The 19,506-nt window shown below is 33.7% G+C and overlaps 1 protein-coding gene across 3 annotated transcripts in view; it reads left to right on the top strand.

Annotated features, from left to right (window-relative positions):
* The window catches only part of CSMD3 (CUB and Sushi multiple domains 3), a 1,143,082-nt gene that overhangs the window by 891,418 nt on the left and 232,158 nt on the right, over positions 1-19,506 (top strand). For all 3 annotated transcript variants that reach the window (XM_026495547.4, XM_026495546.4, XM_026495545.4), the window contains 3 exons: positions 1,475-1,613; positions 4,888-5,075; positions 11,463-11,657. In XM_026495547.4, coding sequence (XP_026351332.2) covers positions 1,475-1,613; positions 4,888-5,075; positions 11,463-11,657 — 522 coding nt within the window. The remainder of the gene's footprint in view (positions 1-1,474; positions 1,614-4,887; positions 5,076-11,462; positions 11,658-19,506) is intronic.

Here is a 19,506-nt window from a genome sequence, read left to right as displayed (position 1 = left end):
GAAGGTGATAATGAACCAAGATTCCAGAGAAGGAAGAGCGATTATGTGACCAGGTTGAGGGTATTATCCTGATTAATAGGAGGGAATCTTTATCCTCTGATTGTAGAGAGAAATATTCAGGAGACATTGAAATTTGAAGATAGAAGACTACAGAAAGTTGACATACTTATGTCTAATCATTTGATAAGATCCACAAAGATGTGCAGATGATAGGTAAGCAGTGGTGAATAAATTAAGTCTGAGGGCTGAGGTTATCTACTGTCACTGAGTTGCTGAGGCAAGGGTAGTGGAGGGGCATGGAGAAAAGTACTAGCGGACATCCGTAATTTAGATAGCAGACATTACCAAATTATAGTGATGATTTTGCATAGAACAGAGATCTGAAATGTTGCTAGAACCAAAATTCTCCTTCCTCCAAAACCAGTTGGATGCTGTCAAAAGAATCCAAAATGTCTTACAACTGAATGGTAAAATTTATTTCAGAAAACTATAATTTTAAAACGCAGATAAGAGAAGAATGTTGGTGTGCTGATTACATGTCTGAGACATCATGAGAACGTGATCTGAATCTCTCTCTCTCTCTCTCTCTCTCTCTCTCATGCGCGCGCATATATCCCCACTGTCCAACTCCACCACTGGGGTCCTCCCTATTTTCATGGCTCTTTTTTTTCTGAAGCTGTCAGTTCTATATATAATACATTATTTTCTATCATAAACTGTTAAACACAGACTTCAACAATAATCCCTTAAAGAATATATTCTTTGAATTTCACTGACAAGTTTTGGAGCCTTTTCTTCGAAGTGTTACAGAAACCTTTGTTTGGGGCTGTAGTAACTGTAGTATATGTCTATTTTCATCAACAAGTCAGACAACTAAAATTTAGGGATATGGTAACATTCAGTATAAGAGTGTTTTATTGTAAAGTGCTGTAGGTTCACAGATAATTATCCATTCTCACTCATTCACTATGGTCAAAGACTCTTCCTCCATAAATACATTAAAAAAAAAAAAAAGTGCCAGGGAAGATGTGAAAATGAGCCGAGTATCTCATGTCCCATTATTCCACTTATTATTAGAGATTTTGTTTTGCTTTGTTTTGTTTCTAACTTTATCCTGAAAGCTTCATATTTGTTCTTAGCAACCATGGGAAAACCACCTATACCCTTCTTCTCAATGCTTATCTTTTACATGAAACAAAATAGTATTAGAAAGGGAGGGAAGTACATATGTAATTTCTTGTCTTTTGAAGCCAGTGAAGAAGCTAAATGCAATGTAACTATGTGCATATGTCTTTAATATCTTAATGGTCTTTCTTGAAAGACAATACAGCATTCTCAACCATCCAATACTAGAAAAAGTCAGATGTGTATGAAATCTTCTGAATTTTTTAGAGAAGTGTTTACACAAATATTGATAGCTAATAAATGTTATTAATCACTTAAGGGTTTGTTTGTTTGTTTGTTTAAATTAAAGCACCCTGTGGAGGCAATTTAACAGGATCTTCAGGCTTTATTCTTTCACCAAACTTCCCTCATCCATATCCCCATAGCAGGGACTGTGACTGGACTATCACCGTCAACACTGACTATGTTATCTCCTTGGCATTTATCAGGTGAGTCCCTGTACATTTCCACATTTAAAAACAAAAATCTTTTCCTGCCATTTTACCTTAGCTTTTGAAGCTAGGCCAAGTTTTATTTCTATATATGACATTTTAATTAATTTTCATTAATTCCCGTAGTAATGTTTTGCAATCAGCAGTTTGCAAAGCCTCGTGTAATAGTATAGATGCTGGTGTAGTTCTGAAGGCTAGTGGGTGAGCATCTTCTCCAGATTTCAGTGTAGAGAAAGCAGGTTAAAGCTCAAGTGGTTTATTGTCTCTCATGAAATGTGATCTCTTTATAACCTTTCCTCTCTTCCCTGTATTTACCATCTCTGCTTCAAAAAAATTCAGTTTTTCCCAAACATCAAGATTAAAAGGTCAATATTTCCGGGATTTTTTCCTCCTGTTTGTGTGCCACCCAAAATCTTCTGGTAGCATCTAAATACCCATATGTGCAGCATTACCATTCAGCTTCTGAAAACATGTATTCTACCTGTTATTTTTATGGTGATCTCATTAAGTCAAGCTGACAGAGGAGAGATGAATCATTCCCATATGATTTCTCAGCATATCTTGTCTCATGATAGAGCTTTACATGGGAATGCTCCAGAATTTACATTTGTTGGTTAGTAATGTCGATTGCAGGGTAAGCTTAGTACTGAAGTAGCAGAGGATTCAGCTTTCTGTGTGGGAAAGAAGGTGGCTGACTTCGAGCTCAAACTCTGCCACCATATCTGTGTTACCTCGGGTAGGTTATTTTTTATAATGAACCTGTTTCTTCACATGGAACTTAGAGCTGTTGTCACAAAACCTGGTCTAACCCCTTCCCGTAATATTTCAATGGGAGGGGTTAGGTATCAGCAACTCAAAGAGTTCTTTAAGTAGAAATGTTCCTAACCTGCAGTGTCCATTGATGTACATTGGCTCTAGTAACACAACCTCTCCTTCTGCTGGTGGGTTCAAGCTGCTTGGTATTTATGCAAAATGTTAAGGTTAAATAGGTACTTTTTTCTAATATATTGAAACCAGGTCTAAAAGCAATTTGAACTCATAAAAATTTGTAGAAGTGCAATATACAGACTTTTTATTTCTATAATTTGTAGCAATATATTGATAATTAGTAATAACACAGCAACAGTGATGATAATGTTAGTTATATGGCCGGACTCAGTTATAAGACAACTTGTTGAGGTTATTATAGTCACTTTTACAGTTGAGGAAATGGCAGTACAGACATTAGAAATGTCAATTTGAATGATACTGGCCTTAGTGGACTTAAAAAATTATTTTAGTTAATAAATGAGTGGTAGAAGGCTGTATTAGATGAAATGCATGACCTAGATTTGATTTCCAGCTGTGTCATTTATTATGTGACCCTGGAGAGACCACTGACATTCAGGGCCTTAGTGTGCTCATTGAGAAAATGGAAATGATAATCCCTTCCTTATACCACAGGATTATTGACAAGACCAAGTTAATATTTATGAAACTGCCTTATAAAATAGAATGTGCTATTAGAATGTACTCTCCATTTTTTTTTTTTTCAGGAGAAATAGTCATTACAGTTAAGATTCTGAAATTTCCTAAAAAAAAAAAAAAAAAAAAAAAAAACCGACTTCTTTGTTTTATTCTCATTTTTAAAGTTACAAAGCAATATTTTGAAATACTTATTTAGGCCCAAACTAGAAACTAAAAAGAAATGGGCTTCAGTCCATTGTTAAGTAGGCTTTCGGGTTTCTGAGGATAATACATATGGCTATATCATTTATAAAGCACTTGCTTCTAGTGATTCTGCCAACAGTAACATAGGTAAGGAAATTGTAATACTCATTAAATCTTAATGTTGAAAGAAATGCACTTCAGAAAGGTTGTGCTTTACCCCAGAAGAAGGGTAGTAAGTAACAAAATTAGGCCTTATCCCCTGATTTCTGCTATATTACAGCAAAAATTACCAAAATTTAGGCCTTGTATCCACCAAAAGGTTTCAAGAGTAATTAATTGATTTAGACTTAATGAAGATAGATACTGAATAAATTAAACAGAATAGAACAGTGTTGTGGTCCCCTAACTTTCTCATGTTATGGGGCCCCTTATTTATTGAAAGTTTGGAATCCCTGCATTATACCAGTCTTTCTTCACTACTATTTATGCACAAGTAAACTAGCTGGATTCCTATTCCTTATACATGCATACGTAAGGATTTAGAATTGTTGTGGAAATTTAACTTCTATATACCCAGTAGATTTGGAAAGACCATTTCTTACCTAACAAGCTTCTTATTTATATGCGAAGATGATAAAATCTGACAAGACAGTTTTTCCACTGATAGTTGTTTAACAATTGCAAGCTTTACTGGTTTTGTTTAATATTGTGAACTTGTTGATTTTTCTTACTGACCCATCCTTTTCTCTGCTACAGTATGAGCTAGGTAATAGACAAATGATTGTATGTCTTTGGCTTCTAAATATTTTGGTTCTATAATCATTATGGGACAGTTCTCATTCTTTTGAAGGTTGTTAAGGCAAATCTGAAATATCAAAATATTGATTTGAATAATTTACATGCTAAAATGTCCTTATTTACACATTATTTAATTTTGACAAACAGGGTGTTCGTTTGATTTCTCTTAACATCAAGTTCTAAAAGAAGAAAATGTATTTACTTTCAGGAAAAAGAATACCAAGTACAATGTGCAGGACTTCATTTGAGTAATTTAAATGTAAATTTTGTATTTCAAAGTTTTGCTTGAATTGGATATCTGTAGAGTTGAATTTTAAACAGCAAATATGCTTGTAAATTTTGAAGTTCAAGTCAAATAGTATCATTGACAAAGAAAAAAGAGGTTGCATTTTCATGATGCAAAATATCTGATGAAAAATTTTTAAAATAGATGTTGTCCTCCCTGTTTTACAGATATAAAGTATCTTACATAAGGATATGTAGCTAATAAGGGCAGAAGCAAGGCTTGAACTTGTGTTTCTGATTCCAAACCCAGTAACCTTTCATTAGAAATTGCCTTACTATCATTTGTATTCTCTGTAGACACAGTGACAACTTAGAAATATTTGAAAATATCAAGATGTCTTTTCTCTTTTTCACTGCTTTGATATTCATATTCAATGTGCTGTTGCCAGGTAAATTTTCAACTTAGTTTATTATTGACAGGATCTATTATTTTTAAAGAGATTGACTGAATTAATATATGATTATTGACTATTACGTCTAACACCTTAGCAGTAATCATTCAAATTCCTTTTCTCTCTTTCTCCCTCTCTCTTTTTAGTTTTAGCATAGAACCTAACTATGACTTCCTCTATATATATGATGGACCAGACAGTAATAGCCCACTGATTGGAAGTTTTCAAGACAGCAAGTTACCAGAGAGAATAGAAAGCAGCTCAAATACTATGCATTTGGCTTTTCGGAGTGATGGATCTGTTAGTTACACTGGATTTCATTTAGAATATAAAGGTAAATGTGAACATTTGATTTCAGCAGCATGATTTAGATTGTATTTTATACAGGAGAATAATTCTGTATTGGCCATTGTCAGCGGTTAGTTATCTGTGTATTTCTTAATGCAGACTACCTACAATTCATCTTATAAAAGGGCTCTCACTGTAGACTTTTCCTATCAGTGAGAAGGAAATTAGCATTTCCCTAATTACTACCAAAGGAAATATATCAGGCAAACAAATTAGCAATTAGTACACTGTGGTAGTTGGCTAAGACCACAAAATATTAAAAAAAACAACAACAAATTTTTTGGAGACTGAAGACTCACTCATCTTTATTCAGAGACTACTCTCTGTGATAAGGAGCACAAAGTATACTGATAATTACGTTTCAGAAAATGTCCAAAGATATTTAAATGTGTCAATATTCGGAATAGGGAGAATAAAATATACTAGTGATTATAATATTTTAGAATATTTCTGAAAGTATTTAAAGGAATTACAATGCTTATGGATGTTTATAAATATATTTTTCTTAACTTTTATTCTATAAGAAAAAATAGATCTTAGTTGTTTAAATTTAAATTTTTTTCAATAATTGAGTTCAAAAATGTATATATATACTGATAATTTATCTCAAGTTATCAATTGAGTACTAAAAGTACATATTTTGGATTTGTTACTACTTCGCCTTTTTTCATTATGAAATATTTTCAATAACTGAAGATTATACAGAGTAACAAAACAAACTTCATAATATCTACCATCCAACATGACAAACCTTAATATTGTGTCATCTTTGCTTCTGATCTCTTTATTCTTGTCTTAGGAAATATAATATTAAATATACACTTGAAACTCCTTTTGCATGTGCCATGGAATGGGGGGTATGTCTCTTCAGGTCTGTCATAAGAAGTGTCTAACGTTCCAGGTAGCCATTCCCAAATCCATGTAGTTAAGCACTTGAGTTAAAACCTACTCAACATTTTTCTTAGCTAACTGTACATGCGTTCCTGTCTCCCAGATTGATCCATTCCCATGTCCCATTATTTCTAAAAACCTAAGATTTATGCTGCTTTAGGAAAAGGGCCACAAATGCAAAATTTTAAAAGATAAAACTATTCATTATGTACCCACTCTATTCTAGGTACAACGATCAGCTCTTTTTAATGAATTCTCTCTGTCCTTCCTATGAGCAGGCACACTTATAAATGCAACAAAATACTAAATTAACAGAATTAGGTGGTAAGTATTGCTACCCCTATTTTACAAATGACAAATCTAAGGATCAGATTATTAAGAAGAATTACAGGAAGTGACATAAATTATTACTACTAAGAATAAAAGCAAATAAAAATATAAAAGTACAAATAGAAATACATAATCATGCCATGAACTTCAGTCTTTCTCCCTGGACCCTACAATTACTTCCCACCATGCTCAGCTACTACACTAATACCCACTTACACACAATTTCATGAAGTCTTATTTTTATACTCCAGATAGTATTTCTTTCTGATGTTAATATCGAGTTCATGGCTCTCCCTAAATCCAACCTAATTAATTCTCTGGACTGGTCCTCACAACTCTCATCCATGGAGAAGTTCGATTCCCTACTGCAGGGTCTCCATGGTCAGTCTTTTTCATCAGCCTCCCTGTTTCCTATCCTTATTTCAAAAAATGTTACCTCTTTGTCTAGTTTCTTAAAGCCAGTAAAGTGGTCCTTATGTCTATTTCTGCCATAGAGAGACATCTAAAAATTTTCATAAAATATGCATCACCCCAAATAAACTGACATGCACTGAGGTCCCGGATAGTAAAAAGTTTTCCTTTGTCATTTGTAATCCATGTCCTGTACCTTCCCTTGAGCATGTTTTGTTGGCACTGAAAAGTAAAGTTTTTAAGTCTTGACTCACTCTAAATACATAATATTTTAGTAGGCCTTTAATTTAAAAGCAACACCTACCTCTATTAGAGCTCACACCAGAGTACAGGTACCACTGCTCGTGTTCATATCTTTCTCTCCATTTCCCGCTTGAAGACGGACACTGAATCTTATTTTTGTTTGTGTGCAAATACACAGGAGTTGTGCTATGAACCAATGCTATATTTGAACATTGCAAAAATACGAGCCTGCCAACGTGGATTCTGGAAGGAATAGCACTTGATGCTTATGTAAAGCAAATTGTGGATATGCTTTTATGTCATAGACAGTAGTAAACTGGATCAGAGAAGTAGAACTTTGGGGCTGAAGGGGAGACATTTGGCTAATTTTAAAGCAATGTCTCCACGAAGATTTTAAATCAGGCCTAGTCTCCGTTGTAATTTCGGTGAGATACAATATTAACAAATTTACAGTGGAATAAATATTTAGAGTTTAAACAGTGCTTTCATAGGCATTGTTTTAATATTAAGACCATTTTAGATTATAATGTTAATTATATGTATATCTTAATATTCTTAATTATAACATTTATACAGATGTGACTCATATAGTAGTAATATTTGTATTCTTTTAACAAAATATATTGATTCTGATGGAGAGGGAATATTCACAGTTTTGTGCTACTGAAGGGGACCTCCTGGCAGCTGATGCTTTAGCTGGCAGAGGATGCCAATTTATAGACACCAATATGTACAGTGGAAGACTTATGACTGATTGTTTATATGTGGTATAAGTTAGCCACCTGGTTTAAGAACCTTAACAGTAACATAAATTACTTTCTAAATTAACATACCAATTTAAGTTAAGATGTATTTTTTTCACAGAGCAACTTATTACATTTCTATGTTACCCTGAGGTATTCTGGGAGCAATCCTTTAACTTCCATTGCAGAAAAACTTTCCAAAATAAAAGAGATACATCTATGGCTTATACTTATTCTCTAAAAGCACCCAGGGACATCTAGCCTTAGGTTAACTCTTACAGTTACAATAGGGAGGCCTCTTGGGACTTTTATGATCAGATGAGGGAAATGCAATGCATATACATCTTGAAGGGAGCTTAGTTCTTAGTAGCTGAATTCATGCTAGCCGGTATATGCCCATCCACACATGTCCATTATCCTGGAAATAACAGGCAGTTGGATATTATATACTCTGGTCACCCTTCAAAACCAAAAATAACATGTAACTACTTTTGATTATACACAGACTGACATTATTCATAGTAGTGGTCCCTTCTGAGTGTATAGCTCTATGTGGGAATGAATTTTGAAGTAAAATCCCTTTAACAATAAATATATTTATGGTTCTTTTTCTCCCAGCAAAAAAAAAAAAATTATAAATCAATCATTACATATGAATTCAGCAAACATAATTATCACTAAGTCTTGTGCAAAGTATGATAAAAAACTACATAGTGTTATATATATAATAAACATATATTATCTCAACATCTGTCTGTTTTCAGGAATAAAATGGAAATAAGAGCATAGTAAAGCTTCAATTTTTTCAACTGACTCTTCTTCAAGGCACAGTTTATGGCTTTCTAATGTCAGTTTTTTTCATTAAAATAAGCATTTACGATACTTTACTGGCTGGTGGAAAAATTCTGAAAAATAATGCTTTGTAAAAGTTTTGTAAAAACCATATGTAAGATACAAGCTTTATTGCTTATGCTTGCTTACATCTTGCGGCAGACATCTTCCTATATGCTTTATTTGGAGAATATAAGGAAGAGAGTCTTTTGCCTAGGATCTATTCAGTAGGCAAACTACTGTGAAGGCAAATAAAATTAATTATTCATAAAAATAATGCTATCAACCTGTCTGCCTCACATTTTTTTTCAAAAACTCAAATTGCCTTTCTATCTACTGCCTAGACCTTTGCATAAAGATTCTCCAGGTGTTTCCAAAATTTCCAGGTAATTGCTATGGCAGACCTGGAAATAAACAAGGGCAGTATTATTCATAGAAAGCTATTCACCAAGGATTTAAAGTAGTATGTAAAAACAATAATGAGATAAATGAATCCTCTCAAAATGAGGCTAGCAATATAAAATTGTTGCAGAGGCAATATATTTTGTTTGTTGGCCAAATTTCCCTTTCCTCAAAAAGTAGGATATTTGCAATATAGATTCACAGATAAGTCACTGAAACTATTGGGAAAACTTTAAAGAAGGAAAAAGCAAACTTTTCAAAAGATGAAAATGAGGTGGTTACACTTGCCAAAGAGATGAATCCTTTTAAACAGTAATTTCAGTTCTTCCTTTTCTCTCAAGGGACTTTGCTCAATTTCACGAAGGCCAACTATAAAGGCTAGGTTTCTGATCTGCCTAAAAGTTATGTTGTTTCCCTGCTTGTTTAAGGAAAGACTCAATGTGCAGTTTTCCTTTTTAAAATAAAGAAACCGACTCCTGTAACGCTGAAGTCCCATTCTTAGTGACCAAATTGAGTATCTGTACTGCTGGTTCTTTTTGGAAAACAGTATTGTGCGAATAGTTTACAGGGGAAGAAATATAGTTTGTTGGATGGAGAAGTGATTTTTACCTTGAATTCTGAATAATATGTAGGGTGCAGATTTCATGTATGTGTATCTGTGTATGTGCAGTTGGAAGAAGATCAAGTTATTTAGCTTTGGATTGAAACTCAGGTATCAGGTTTATCTGACATGCAGACTTGTCCACCTCACGCACCTTGTCTGTCTTTCACCTAGTTAGCTCATTTCTCTCAATGCTCAGATTAGATGTCAGTTCTTCAGGAAGTTTCCTGAATACTTCCCCTTATGCCATAATCATTACAGTTACACACATTTATTTAATACAATTAATAAATTGTAAATGCCATGTTGGCCAGCATAGATTCTGATTGTCCACTGCTGTATTTCCAGAGTTTGTTGAGTAGTGTGGGCTCTTAATTACTTGCTGGGAAAAAAGAAGAAAGGAAAGGAAGCAGAACTTCATTCCTCTGATAGTCTATTAAAATCATTTAGTGTTTGGTTCTGCCATTTCCTCTTTAGTTGAGTGGAGAGAAATCTTGTATAGTGTTAAAGCACAAATTTCTCCTCATTTCCTATGAATGTTGAAGTACTTTGAACTCCGTAAGGTTTTATGAATGGAAGAAATATATTTCTACTGTTGTAATTAATGAGGGTTGGAGATTTTACAATAAAATAATTTCTGTGATAGCCAAACACTAAGATATGTTGACTTAAATTCCAGTGATTCCATGAGTCATGTGCAGAGATATACCCACCTCCTGGCTTCCCATTAACATAAAATAAATTCTAATGTAGAAAATCACATTTGTTATCCTGAACTTGTGATGGCCCTTAAGTTTTTGTACTATTTCTTAAGGAATCTATAATAGTAATAATAAAATGGAAATATTAAGGTATTACCCAGATCCGTTAACAACAATTTGTTTTAGAGCTTAGTCCCCAAAATGGATGAACTGACCATTCTGTTTCTCTACATATTTTCAAAATGTTCTGTCACTCTCTTTAGTTCACTATCTGGGTGCACAGAAAACTTTAATTCATTTGCCGTGAATGGACTTAATGTTCAATGTGTCTGTTAGTGTTAGCTTTAAAAGTACTTGCCTTTTGGACGCCTGGGTGGCTCAGTTGGTTAAGCGTCTGCCTTTGGATCAGGCCATGATCCCAGGGTCCTGGGATGAAGTCCCGCATTGCTCCTTGCTCAGCGGCGAGCCTGCTTCTTCCTCTGCCTGCTATTCTCCCTGCTTGTGTGCTCTCACGCTCTCTTTCTCCTCTCTCTGACAAATAAATAAATAAAATCTTAAAAATAAATAGATAAATAAATAAATAAAAGTACTTGACTTGTTGGATGGAAACTCTCTGCCCCAAAAATCATAGTTTGGATGTCATAAAGATTTTGCTGCTGTTTGATAATGCGTAGCCTCTGATAGAAATGGGGGAATGACCAGAGGAGATGGGTTACAAGAAATGATTTCAGAGTGGAGAAAAGTGTCTTTTACCTTCTTCCCAGTGGTGAAATAAACTGAGCTCAACATAGGCAGTAGTATCATTTCCCAGTCCAGTCACATGGAATGAGTGTCCATTATTTGGGAGAAGAGCTTTTAAATAAAGCAATATTAAATAAAAAAATAAGTCCTTCTTTCCCAAAATAATTCATCTAAAATATTTATGCATGGATCATAGCATATAATAATTTATAATAAACTCTAAAACTCTATGTTTGACTGCATGTTAGATACTAGTCTTAATAAGACTAATGAAAAATTTTATTCTCTTATTCATCAACATGAATTAGCAAAATGTCAGATATGATTATGGGCTACTTTGCACTTTGAGCCCCCAAACAGAAGCAGAAAGGGTGCTGGTACTTTCCCATCTGTTTGGAAGTAGAAATGAAGAAATATATAAGTTTCAAAGAAAGTAGTATCTTAAAAACAATTCATTTTATATCAACACTGTTTTTCAGCAAAACTTCGAGAGTCCTGCTTTGATCCAGGCAATATAATGAATGGCACCAGACTCGGAATGGATTATAAATTAGGGTCAACAGTCACCTATTACTGTGATGCTGGTTATGTTCTTCAAGGTTATTCGACACTCACCTGTATCATGGGAGATGATGGAAGACCTGGATGGAATAGAGCCTTACCAAGCTGTCACGGTAAAAAACATTTTTTTTTTTTTGCTGAGTTTTTAGTATTAGAATCAGGAAATATTTAAAGCCATTTCTATATTTTTAAAAATCAACCACTTAACATTCAATCTACAAGTGTGGTATAAGCCATGCAGAGATTTTATCAAAGATTTTTAAATTGGATTCATTAAAGAAATGGTTTTGGAAAAGTGTTTATGTTCCCAGGTGTCTCTAAAGCGCTGCACACATTATTGTAGGCGAGCTTTCTGAGCATAAGGGTAGTACCTGTTCTATTCTGTGTTCAGGACTTAGAGGAGTGCCTGAAAAGATTAGGTGCTCAGAAAATATTGTCTGAGTAAATGAAGAATGAACATGCTGAAAGTGACATTTCAACAAAATAGAGAAATGCAGTGACTTAACATATTATCAAGAACTGGTGATAAATCTTTATCCAGACTACACATTTCTCCTAAAAATTAAGGTTGCCTAAAAGTGAAAACCATGTTGGAACTGCTGAGGCAGCTCTAGCAGTTGGGGGAAGACTCCAGGACACAGTAAAATGGAGGAAGACCTAAAATTAGTTTCAGTAACAAAATATCAGATAGGTAAGTTGCCATATTTGTCACAGGTAGAGTTAGTAGGAGACCAGGGTGCTGGATGCAGTTTGATGCAGGAACTGACAGTGATCGTAGCCAGGAGAAGACTACTGATCTTAGGGAAAAAAATAGGAAAAATATGTTCAAGGGGAAGAGACTTACTGTTTTTGAGATTAAGGAAGTTACTGAAGAGGCACCAGAAACAGAGACATCACCTTCACATAGGGTGTTTAATTTGCTAAGTGTTTAGTTAACAGTGGAGCAGGTCGTGATGATGATGGTTCATGAATATATATTTCTGGATAAATACCAGGAGAATTTTCCAAAACAAAGACCAATTTGCCACTTCATGGAACTAGTGACCCGTGGCCTTTCCAAAACCCGTATCTGAGTGTTAAAAAGGAAATCCAACACAGTGGTTTAAAAATTATTTTAATGAAAAACTGGACATTCTAAAATAAAGCAATGTATAGTTCAACTCCAGACAATGGAAAATTTTACTTCAAGCTTTTGAAAATGGATTTTATAACTAAAATATTTCATATTGAAAAATCATATGCTTGCATACAACTTTATGAGGAGAGAGATACAGTGAAAAAACAAACAAACAAACAACAGTTCAGTAAGGAGAGAGAAACAATGATATCACTGTGGAAAGTTACCACAGACTCCGTAGTCAGTTGAATGATGCTAATGCATTGTACAAAATTGACATGGAGATGATATCATCTAGGGCAGATTTTCCAAACTATGGGTCACCACTAGTGAGTCATAAAATGAATTCACTGGGTTGTGACCAGCATTTTTATAATTGATATAACATTGAAGAAAATAAAAAATAAAATAAAAGATAAATATATAAAAGAAGAGAAAAATACTATAATTCAAAGACCATAGTAAGGATGACTATTATTTTGTGGGACTTTTTTGAGCTACATATAGAGAGAGAAATAAAATAGAATCAATATCCCATGAGATGTGTGTTGCATACATGTAGATGTGTATGTATACTTGCAATAAAGTAATGTATATTTCTTACTATGAATTTCAGTGAAAAAAAGCAACAGTATTGATCTGATGATTTAAAGTATGGATTTTTGGTGTCTGTTACACATAGTAATTTTTCCTCATTGTACAACGTTTTCACGTATTAGAATTATATGTGTATGACTTCTGACTTACACAGCTCATTTAACCTCTCTAGAGTCTCTCATCTCTAAAATGGGGGTAATTGAAATTCTTTACTTCAAAATGTTGTAATGAGAAATAAAGAAAGGTACATATATACTAAATGGTCATTCTGTTAATAACAGAACAGCCAGTTAATTCTTGAATTGATGGTTTCATCTATCAGAGGATAAAGGGAATAAAAGGAGAAATAATTAATTTGGATTTAATTCTGCCGAAGAGAAAAAAATTGATGACAGAAAAGTTTATAAAAAGCTTAAGAGAAAGAGTGATTACATTGTCTTAAAATTCAGAGCCATGCAAAAGAGAAATCTGTGTATAGCCAGAAAATTCATTAAGATAACATGGAAAATTTCTAGGAGCCAAACAAGAAATAACCAAAATCCTAACAGAGAAAAGCCAAAGGATACAGAAAAACATAGATCAAAAGGATAGGTGTTAATCACTGGGATAAATTATTAAATACATGGTTTTCAATGACTTTGCTGAGAAAGATAGCACACCAGAGTATAGTATGCATTCACTAAGAATATGCCTGCCTAAAATAATCCTATTTCTTTTCAATAGGTTTCTGTATTGATAGGTCATAAAAATATTAATTTCAGCATGGAATATGTCATAATATATACAAATGGACCTTCCAAACCAAAAAATGTTTCATGGGATCAATTATAGCCTAATTAAGTATATTTCATGTTGGGTGAATAGTCATATCTACAGACAAAACAGAGGGAACCTGGGTTCAAATCCTCTCACTATATCTAAGACCTCTGGCAAGACAAGCCTTGATTTTTAAATCTCTAAAACTAGATCATAATTATTAATTCAATAGGTTATTGTGAAGATTCAGTTAATCACAATACATTCAGATGGCCTGGTAAATTTCCCAGCAAATACTAGAATATTAATACATGTGATTTTCAGAGTGTTCTAAAAGAATCACAGCACTGGAAACAAGCATTGCACTTTGCATTGCATGTTATATTTAGTGGAATTAGTATATTTCTGTCATTTTAACATTAATTCATTTTAACATTAATTAAATCTAATTTGTTAATGTTTATTATATGGATACACATTTACTCCTAAAAATAGCACAAATGTTTAGTATTTTTTAAATTTCTTAAGAAAAAATAATCTTCACTATCAAATGAGTTGTATATGACTAGACTTTTACCCATAATGCCAAATTACCAAGGAAAACAAACTTATTCCATAAATACTTTATGCTATTACAAAAAAAAAACAAACAAAAACTAAGATACATTCATGTTAAAAATATGACCACAACTGATAATTTCTAGCATAGGAAAGGGAGGGAAAAGGCACATGTTTTAGACCTAGATGTATTTAACTGTGAACAATGATTTAAAAACAAGAGAAAACCTAAAATCAGCTCTGTGACCTTACACAATTTATTTTGGGTATCTAAGTATGAGATAATATTGTATAATTTGTAAGGTTGTTGGGAGAATTATATTAAATAACTTATTTAAAACATTTGGTTCTGAGGTTTCTGGCTGGCTCATTTGGGAGAGCATGCAACTCTTAATCTTGGGGTCACGAGTTCAAACCCAATATTGCCCCTAGAGCTTACTTTAAAAATATAAATACATAAAACATAAAAAATAAATTAAAAATACAACATTTGGGTCTGAAGGTGTTACTGTCTCATAATAAGGAGAGCTTAATATATTTTAGTTTCTTGATCAGGTTCACACATATCTATTTGTTTTCCTTCATAGTAATTATACAGAAATCCAAATACACAGAACTGGCTGACTTTCAGATTTAATAATTTAATACTTTGAAAGTCAAAATTAGTGAGTAAAGCATGTGCAATAGAGCCAAAGGGTTTGTTGGTCATAAGGATAAATTTTTTAATTAAGATAAATTTTGCATTTTTTATCAAAGTAAAATATACATGTGATAACTAAAAAAATAATATAGGTTGCCATTTAAAGTAATTTAAAGCAATGGTCACCTGCCCTACATCCCCCCCCCATTCTGCTATTCCTCAGCTGATTCTTCTAATTATTTCTATTTCTCTTCAATATTCCAGAATTACGTTATTTTTGTGTATTCTAGCAATTGCCTGTGTCACGTAGTAATTTGCTTATGCCTCTACTTTTAATATCATTAATGTTTGAGAATTAGATTGTCAGGCTCTGCTGCTTTTCGTGTTAAGTCTTACCCCACAGTAAAATGTTGACTACTGTCTCTCAGAAAATGGGCAGGAAATTTGGACAGACTGATAGACTTTGCTTTAGAGTATGTAAGTAGGGAGCTGTTAGGCTATAATCCCTAAGTGCCAAAATAAGGAAAGTTTTTTGTTTTTTACATAAAAGTAAATACCAACGTGACCATACTTTGTAAACTCTTTAAATGCAATATTTTGCTTTTTCTTATAATGTTTCACTCTGGAAGACTATAAGCTCATAAAGTCTTGGGCTACGTATAATTTTTTAACATTTGATGGATTAATTTGTACAAGCAGGCTCTCAGTAAATATTTTTAACCTGAACTGAACCTTAAGAATTTACAAAGTTTGTTTATTTTAGAAGATAGGTTTTTTTTTTTATCATGTTTTAAGATTGTGTACATTTTAAATCTGAAGAAAATATTTTCAAGAGCTTATGTTGGACACTAGGAGATTGTGTTTGTCAGAAGTAGATCCAAAATGATAGCATGCTGTGGTAAGTCCTGCTCAGTGATGAGAAACCCTGCAGTTTATCTCATGAGAATGTCACATGTATTAAATGATAGCAGAACAGAATATCTGTACCTGCCATTCACTGTGATCAAAAAAAAAAAAAATGTGTTTGGAAAATAATTTCTTCCCTTCTTACTTTTCATACTTTGAAAAGTATCTGTTGAAACTCTGTGTTACTTTAGTTATCTATGGACACACTGGATTAAAGTAGAAGTCCTATTGTTCTTATCCATAAAATGACTCAATATTATGTAAAAGTAATGAAACACAGGAAGTGACAGATTCCATATTTTCCCTTAATTTTCATTACTTGATTTAGTTCACCTAATGGCATTATAGTTGTTTACATAAACACACCTCTACCCTGATCCAGGGCACCAGCTATCTCTTATCTCTTCGCCTCTCTCCTGGCTAGTTTCTCTTTCCCATGTTTCTCAATGAACTCTCTTGTGAACACAACAAAGTAATCTTTCAAACATATGTCAGATTGGGGCTTCAAGTTGCCTCAGTTGGTTCAGTGTCTGACTTGATTTTGGCTCAGGTCGTGGTCTCTGGGTCATGGGATTGAGCCCTGTGTTGGGCTCTGCACTTGGCTCAGAGTCTGTTTGGGGATTCTCTCTCTCTCCCCCTCTCTGTCTCCCTCTTCCTTTCCCCTGCTCACATGCTCTCTCTCTCTAAAGAAATATACAAATAAATAAAATCTTTAAAAAAATAAATAAAAATATATGTCAGATTATATCAAAATCTACCACTGGTTTTCTAAATCTGAGTAAATTCCACAGAGTTTATAATATGAAATTCCACTTAATCTACCTATGTATACTCTGACCTCCCTACTATTCTCCCTTGCTACTGCACTCTTTGGGCCACAAAGGCCTCCTAGATGTTTCTTGAAAGCACTGTTCACACTTCTGCCTCAGGGCTTTTGCACTTGCTGTCCTTTCTGTCTGAATGCTTTTTCCCCAGCATTCTGGCTGAAGCTCTCAGATTTCCTTTAGACATATGATCACATGTCTTATGAGCAGAAAAACATTCCAATTTATCCTCCCCTTGCTCCCTAAAGCTTCCAGGATGGAATCAAATAAATCTAAAGTTGAAATAATAAGTCCTTGGTAAAGATATCTCTGGTGTGTTTAAAGCCCCAGGTATTTTAGAGCCTTAGAACCTTGAAAGGTAAATCATTAAATTTTGGAGTACTAGCCATAGTACTAATACAATATTTTTTAACTGAGGTATAATTGACATATAACATTCTATTTTATTCAGGTGTACAACATAATGATTTGATATTTGTATATATTGTGAAATGATCACCACAATATGTATAGTTGACATCCATCACCATACAGTTTACAGTTTTTTTCTTATGATAAGTAATTTTAAGATCTACTCTTCTTAACAACTTTCAAATATGCAAGACAATATTATTAACTATATCATCATGCTATACATTACATACCCATGACTTATTTATTTTATAACTGGGCCAATGCAGTATTCTTGATCTTTTCCATTGCTATAGCATACAGTGAGCATGCAGTTGACAGTTAATTATAATAATAACACCCTAAGAATAAACATATTTGGAGATATGTTAGAGAGAACAGAAGAGATGGTATCATGCATTCCGTTTTTTCAGGTGTTCAAAAGTACCAGTTATATGCCTGGTCCTGCACTAACTACGAATTCAATATGGTTCTTGCCTTTAGAGAATTTATAATCAGATGAGATAAAGACAGGTAAGGTCCATTGCTAGAAATAAAAACAGAGTGCTGCGAGCACAGCGTGAAGATGCATCTGACCCAGTTATAAAGAGAGATCAGGGAAGTCTTCCTTATGAAAGTGACATGAACTGAATCTTAAAAATATAAATAAGAAGGAACCAGGTGAGGTACACAACATAAGGAGATGGTGTGTTTCACACCTTGGGTTGAACATTTATAAACATGTAGAAGCAAGAGCAAACCAGGGAAAGTAGATAGCATTTCAAGCAGCTCAATATGGCAAGCCCATAGAGAGGACTAACAAGAGATAATAACTTGTCTGTGTTAAGAACAGTTTGAAGTTTTGTACACATATTATTTTATGCCTTACTACAACTCCATGAATTAGGGACTACTAATATTCTCATTTTACAGGTGAGGAAACCAAGACACAAAGACAGGTTCAGTCACTTGCTCAAAGTCACAGTTGCCTGCCAGTCATGTTTTGGAGTCCAGGCTTAATCACTGCCCTCTTGGTCGACTGATTAATTCTACAAATGACCTTGCATTGATCTTTTTTATATCTCTGGAGCCTAACAGTTATGGTATATTGTAGGTGGTTAAATGTCTCATGAATGGATGCATGGCATCAAAAATAAGTGGTGAGATTTGGGTTCCCCACTTATTTTTGAAGTGTTCCTCCAAGCTAAGTATGAGAATTAAGAAAAGGTAAATTCCTACCAATAACTAATAAAAAGTGTTCATCTGAAATGCATTTTTGCATTTCATTTGAAACACAACCTTACACAGAATGTGAATACCCTAACAGATACAGACAGTGTTCGTTCTTTTGAACATCTGCACCATTATTTTCAATCCCTTTATTTCCTCAGGCTAATGTAAGTCCTAGATTCTGGGGGGAAAAAAAGATTATGTAACTCAGTCACTGATAACTGTAAGTCTGTCCAAAGTACATACACATGAGTGTTACGATTATACATCCAGTAGTCATCTGGCACCATTCATTGTTCAACTTCCAGCTCTGTGTGGAATGATACAAGCTTTAAAAAAATAAATGAAAGGAGAGCCCTCTTGTGCTATCAACTGAAGAGAAAGTTTGAAACAAAATAAAAAATAAAAAGTTCATTTTATAATTATAGCTCTCCAACTTTACAGTTTTCTCTCGTTAGTAACATCATATAACCTACTTTTAATTAAGTCTTATTGCTTTAGTGTGTGAAGTAGAAAACTCAACTTTTATTCCAGATCTTCTACTTAAACAGCATGGCTTGCCTTGGGCTAATCTCTTATTCCAAATGTCCTTAAGGTTTATAGAATTTTTTTGAGATTTGAAACAAGTCTGGAGTCCCATTGCATTATAAATGAATATAGACATTATGTAATCTAATATACCGAGCCATTTAGCATTTGATACCATTTAGATATGTGACACAATTAAAGCATGTGGATGAAAGACTCATAAAACAAAGGCCTAGTGGTAAATTATTTCTAGGTATCATCAAATTATCTACCTTTCATTAGCTATATATAGGAATTTTGTTCACAGACATAATATACAGATTATGTGTCAGAATCAGGTTCTACAAAGAAGTATAATGTATTTTCTGTTTTTTTAAGTAAGCTCTAATGCCCAGTGAGGGGCTTGAACTTATGAC

The sequence above is a fragment of the Ursus arctos genome, unplaced genomic scaffold (genome assembly GCF_023065955.2).
Source record: "Ursus arctos isolate Adak ecotype North America unplaced genomic scaffold, UrsArc2.0 scaffold_6, whole genome shotgun sequence".
In the NCBI taxonomy this organism is placed as follows: Eukaryota; Metazoa; Chordata; class Mammalia; order Carnivora; family Ursidae; genus Ursus; species Ursus arctos.
Note: the sequence above shows the minus strand (reverse complement) of the source record. Positions and strands in the feature narration are given on the sequence as shown.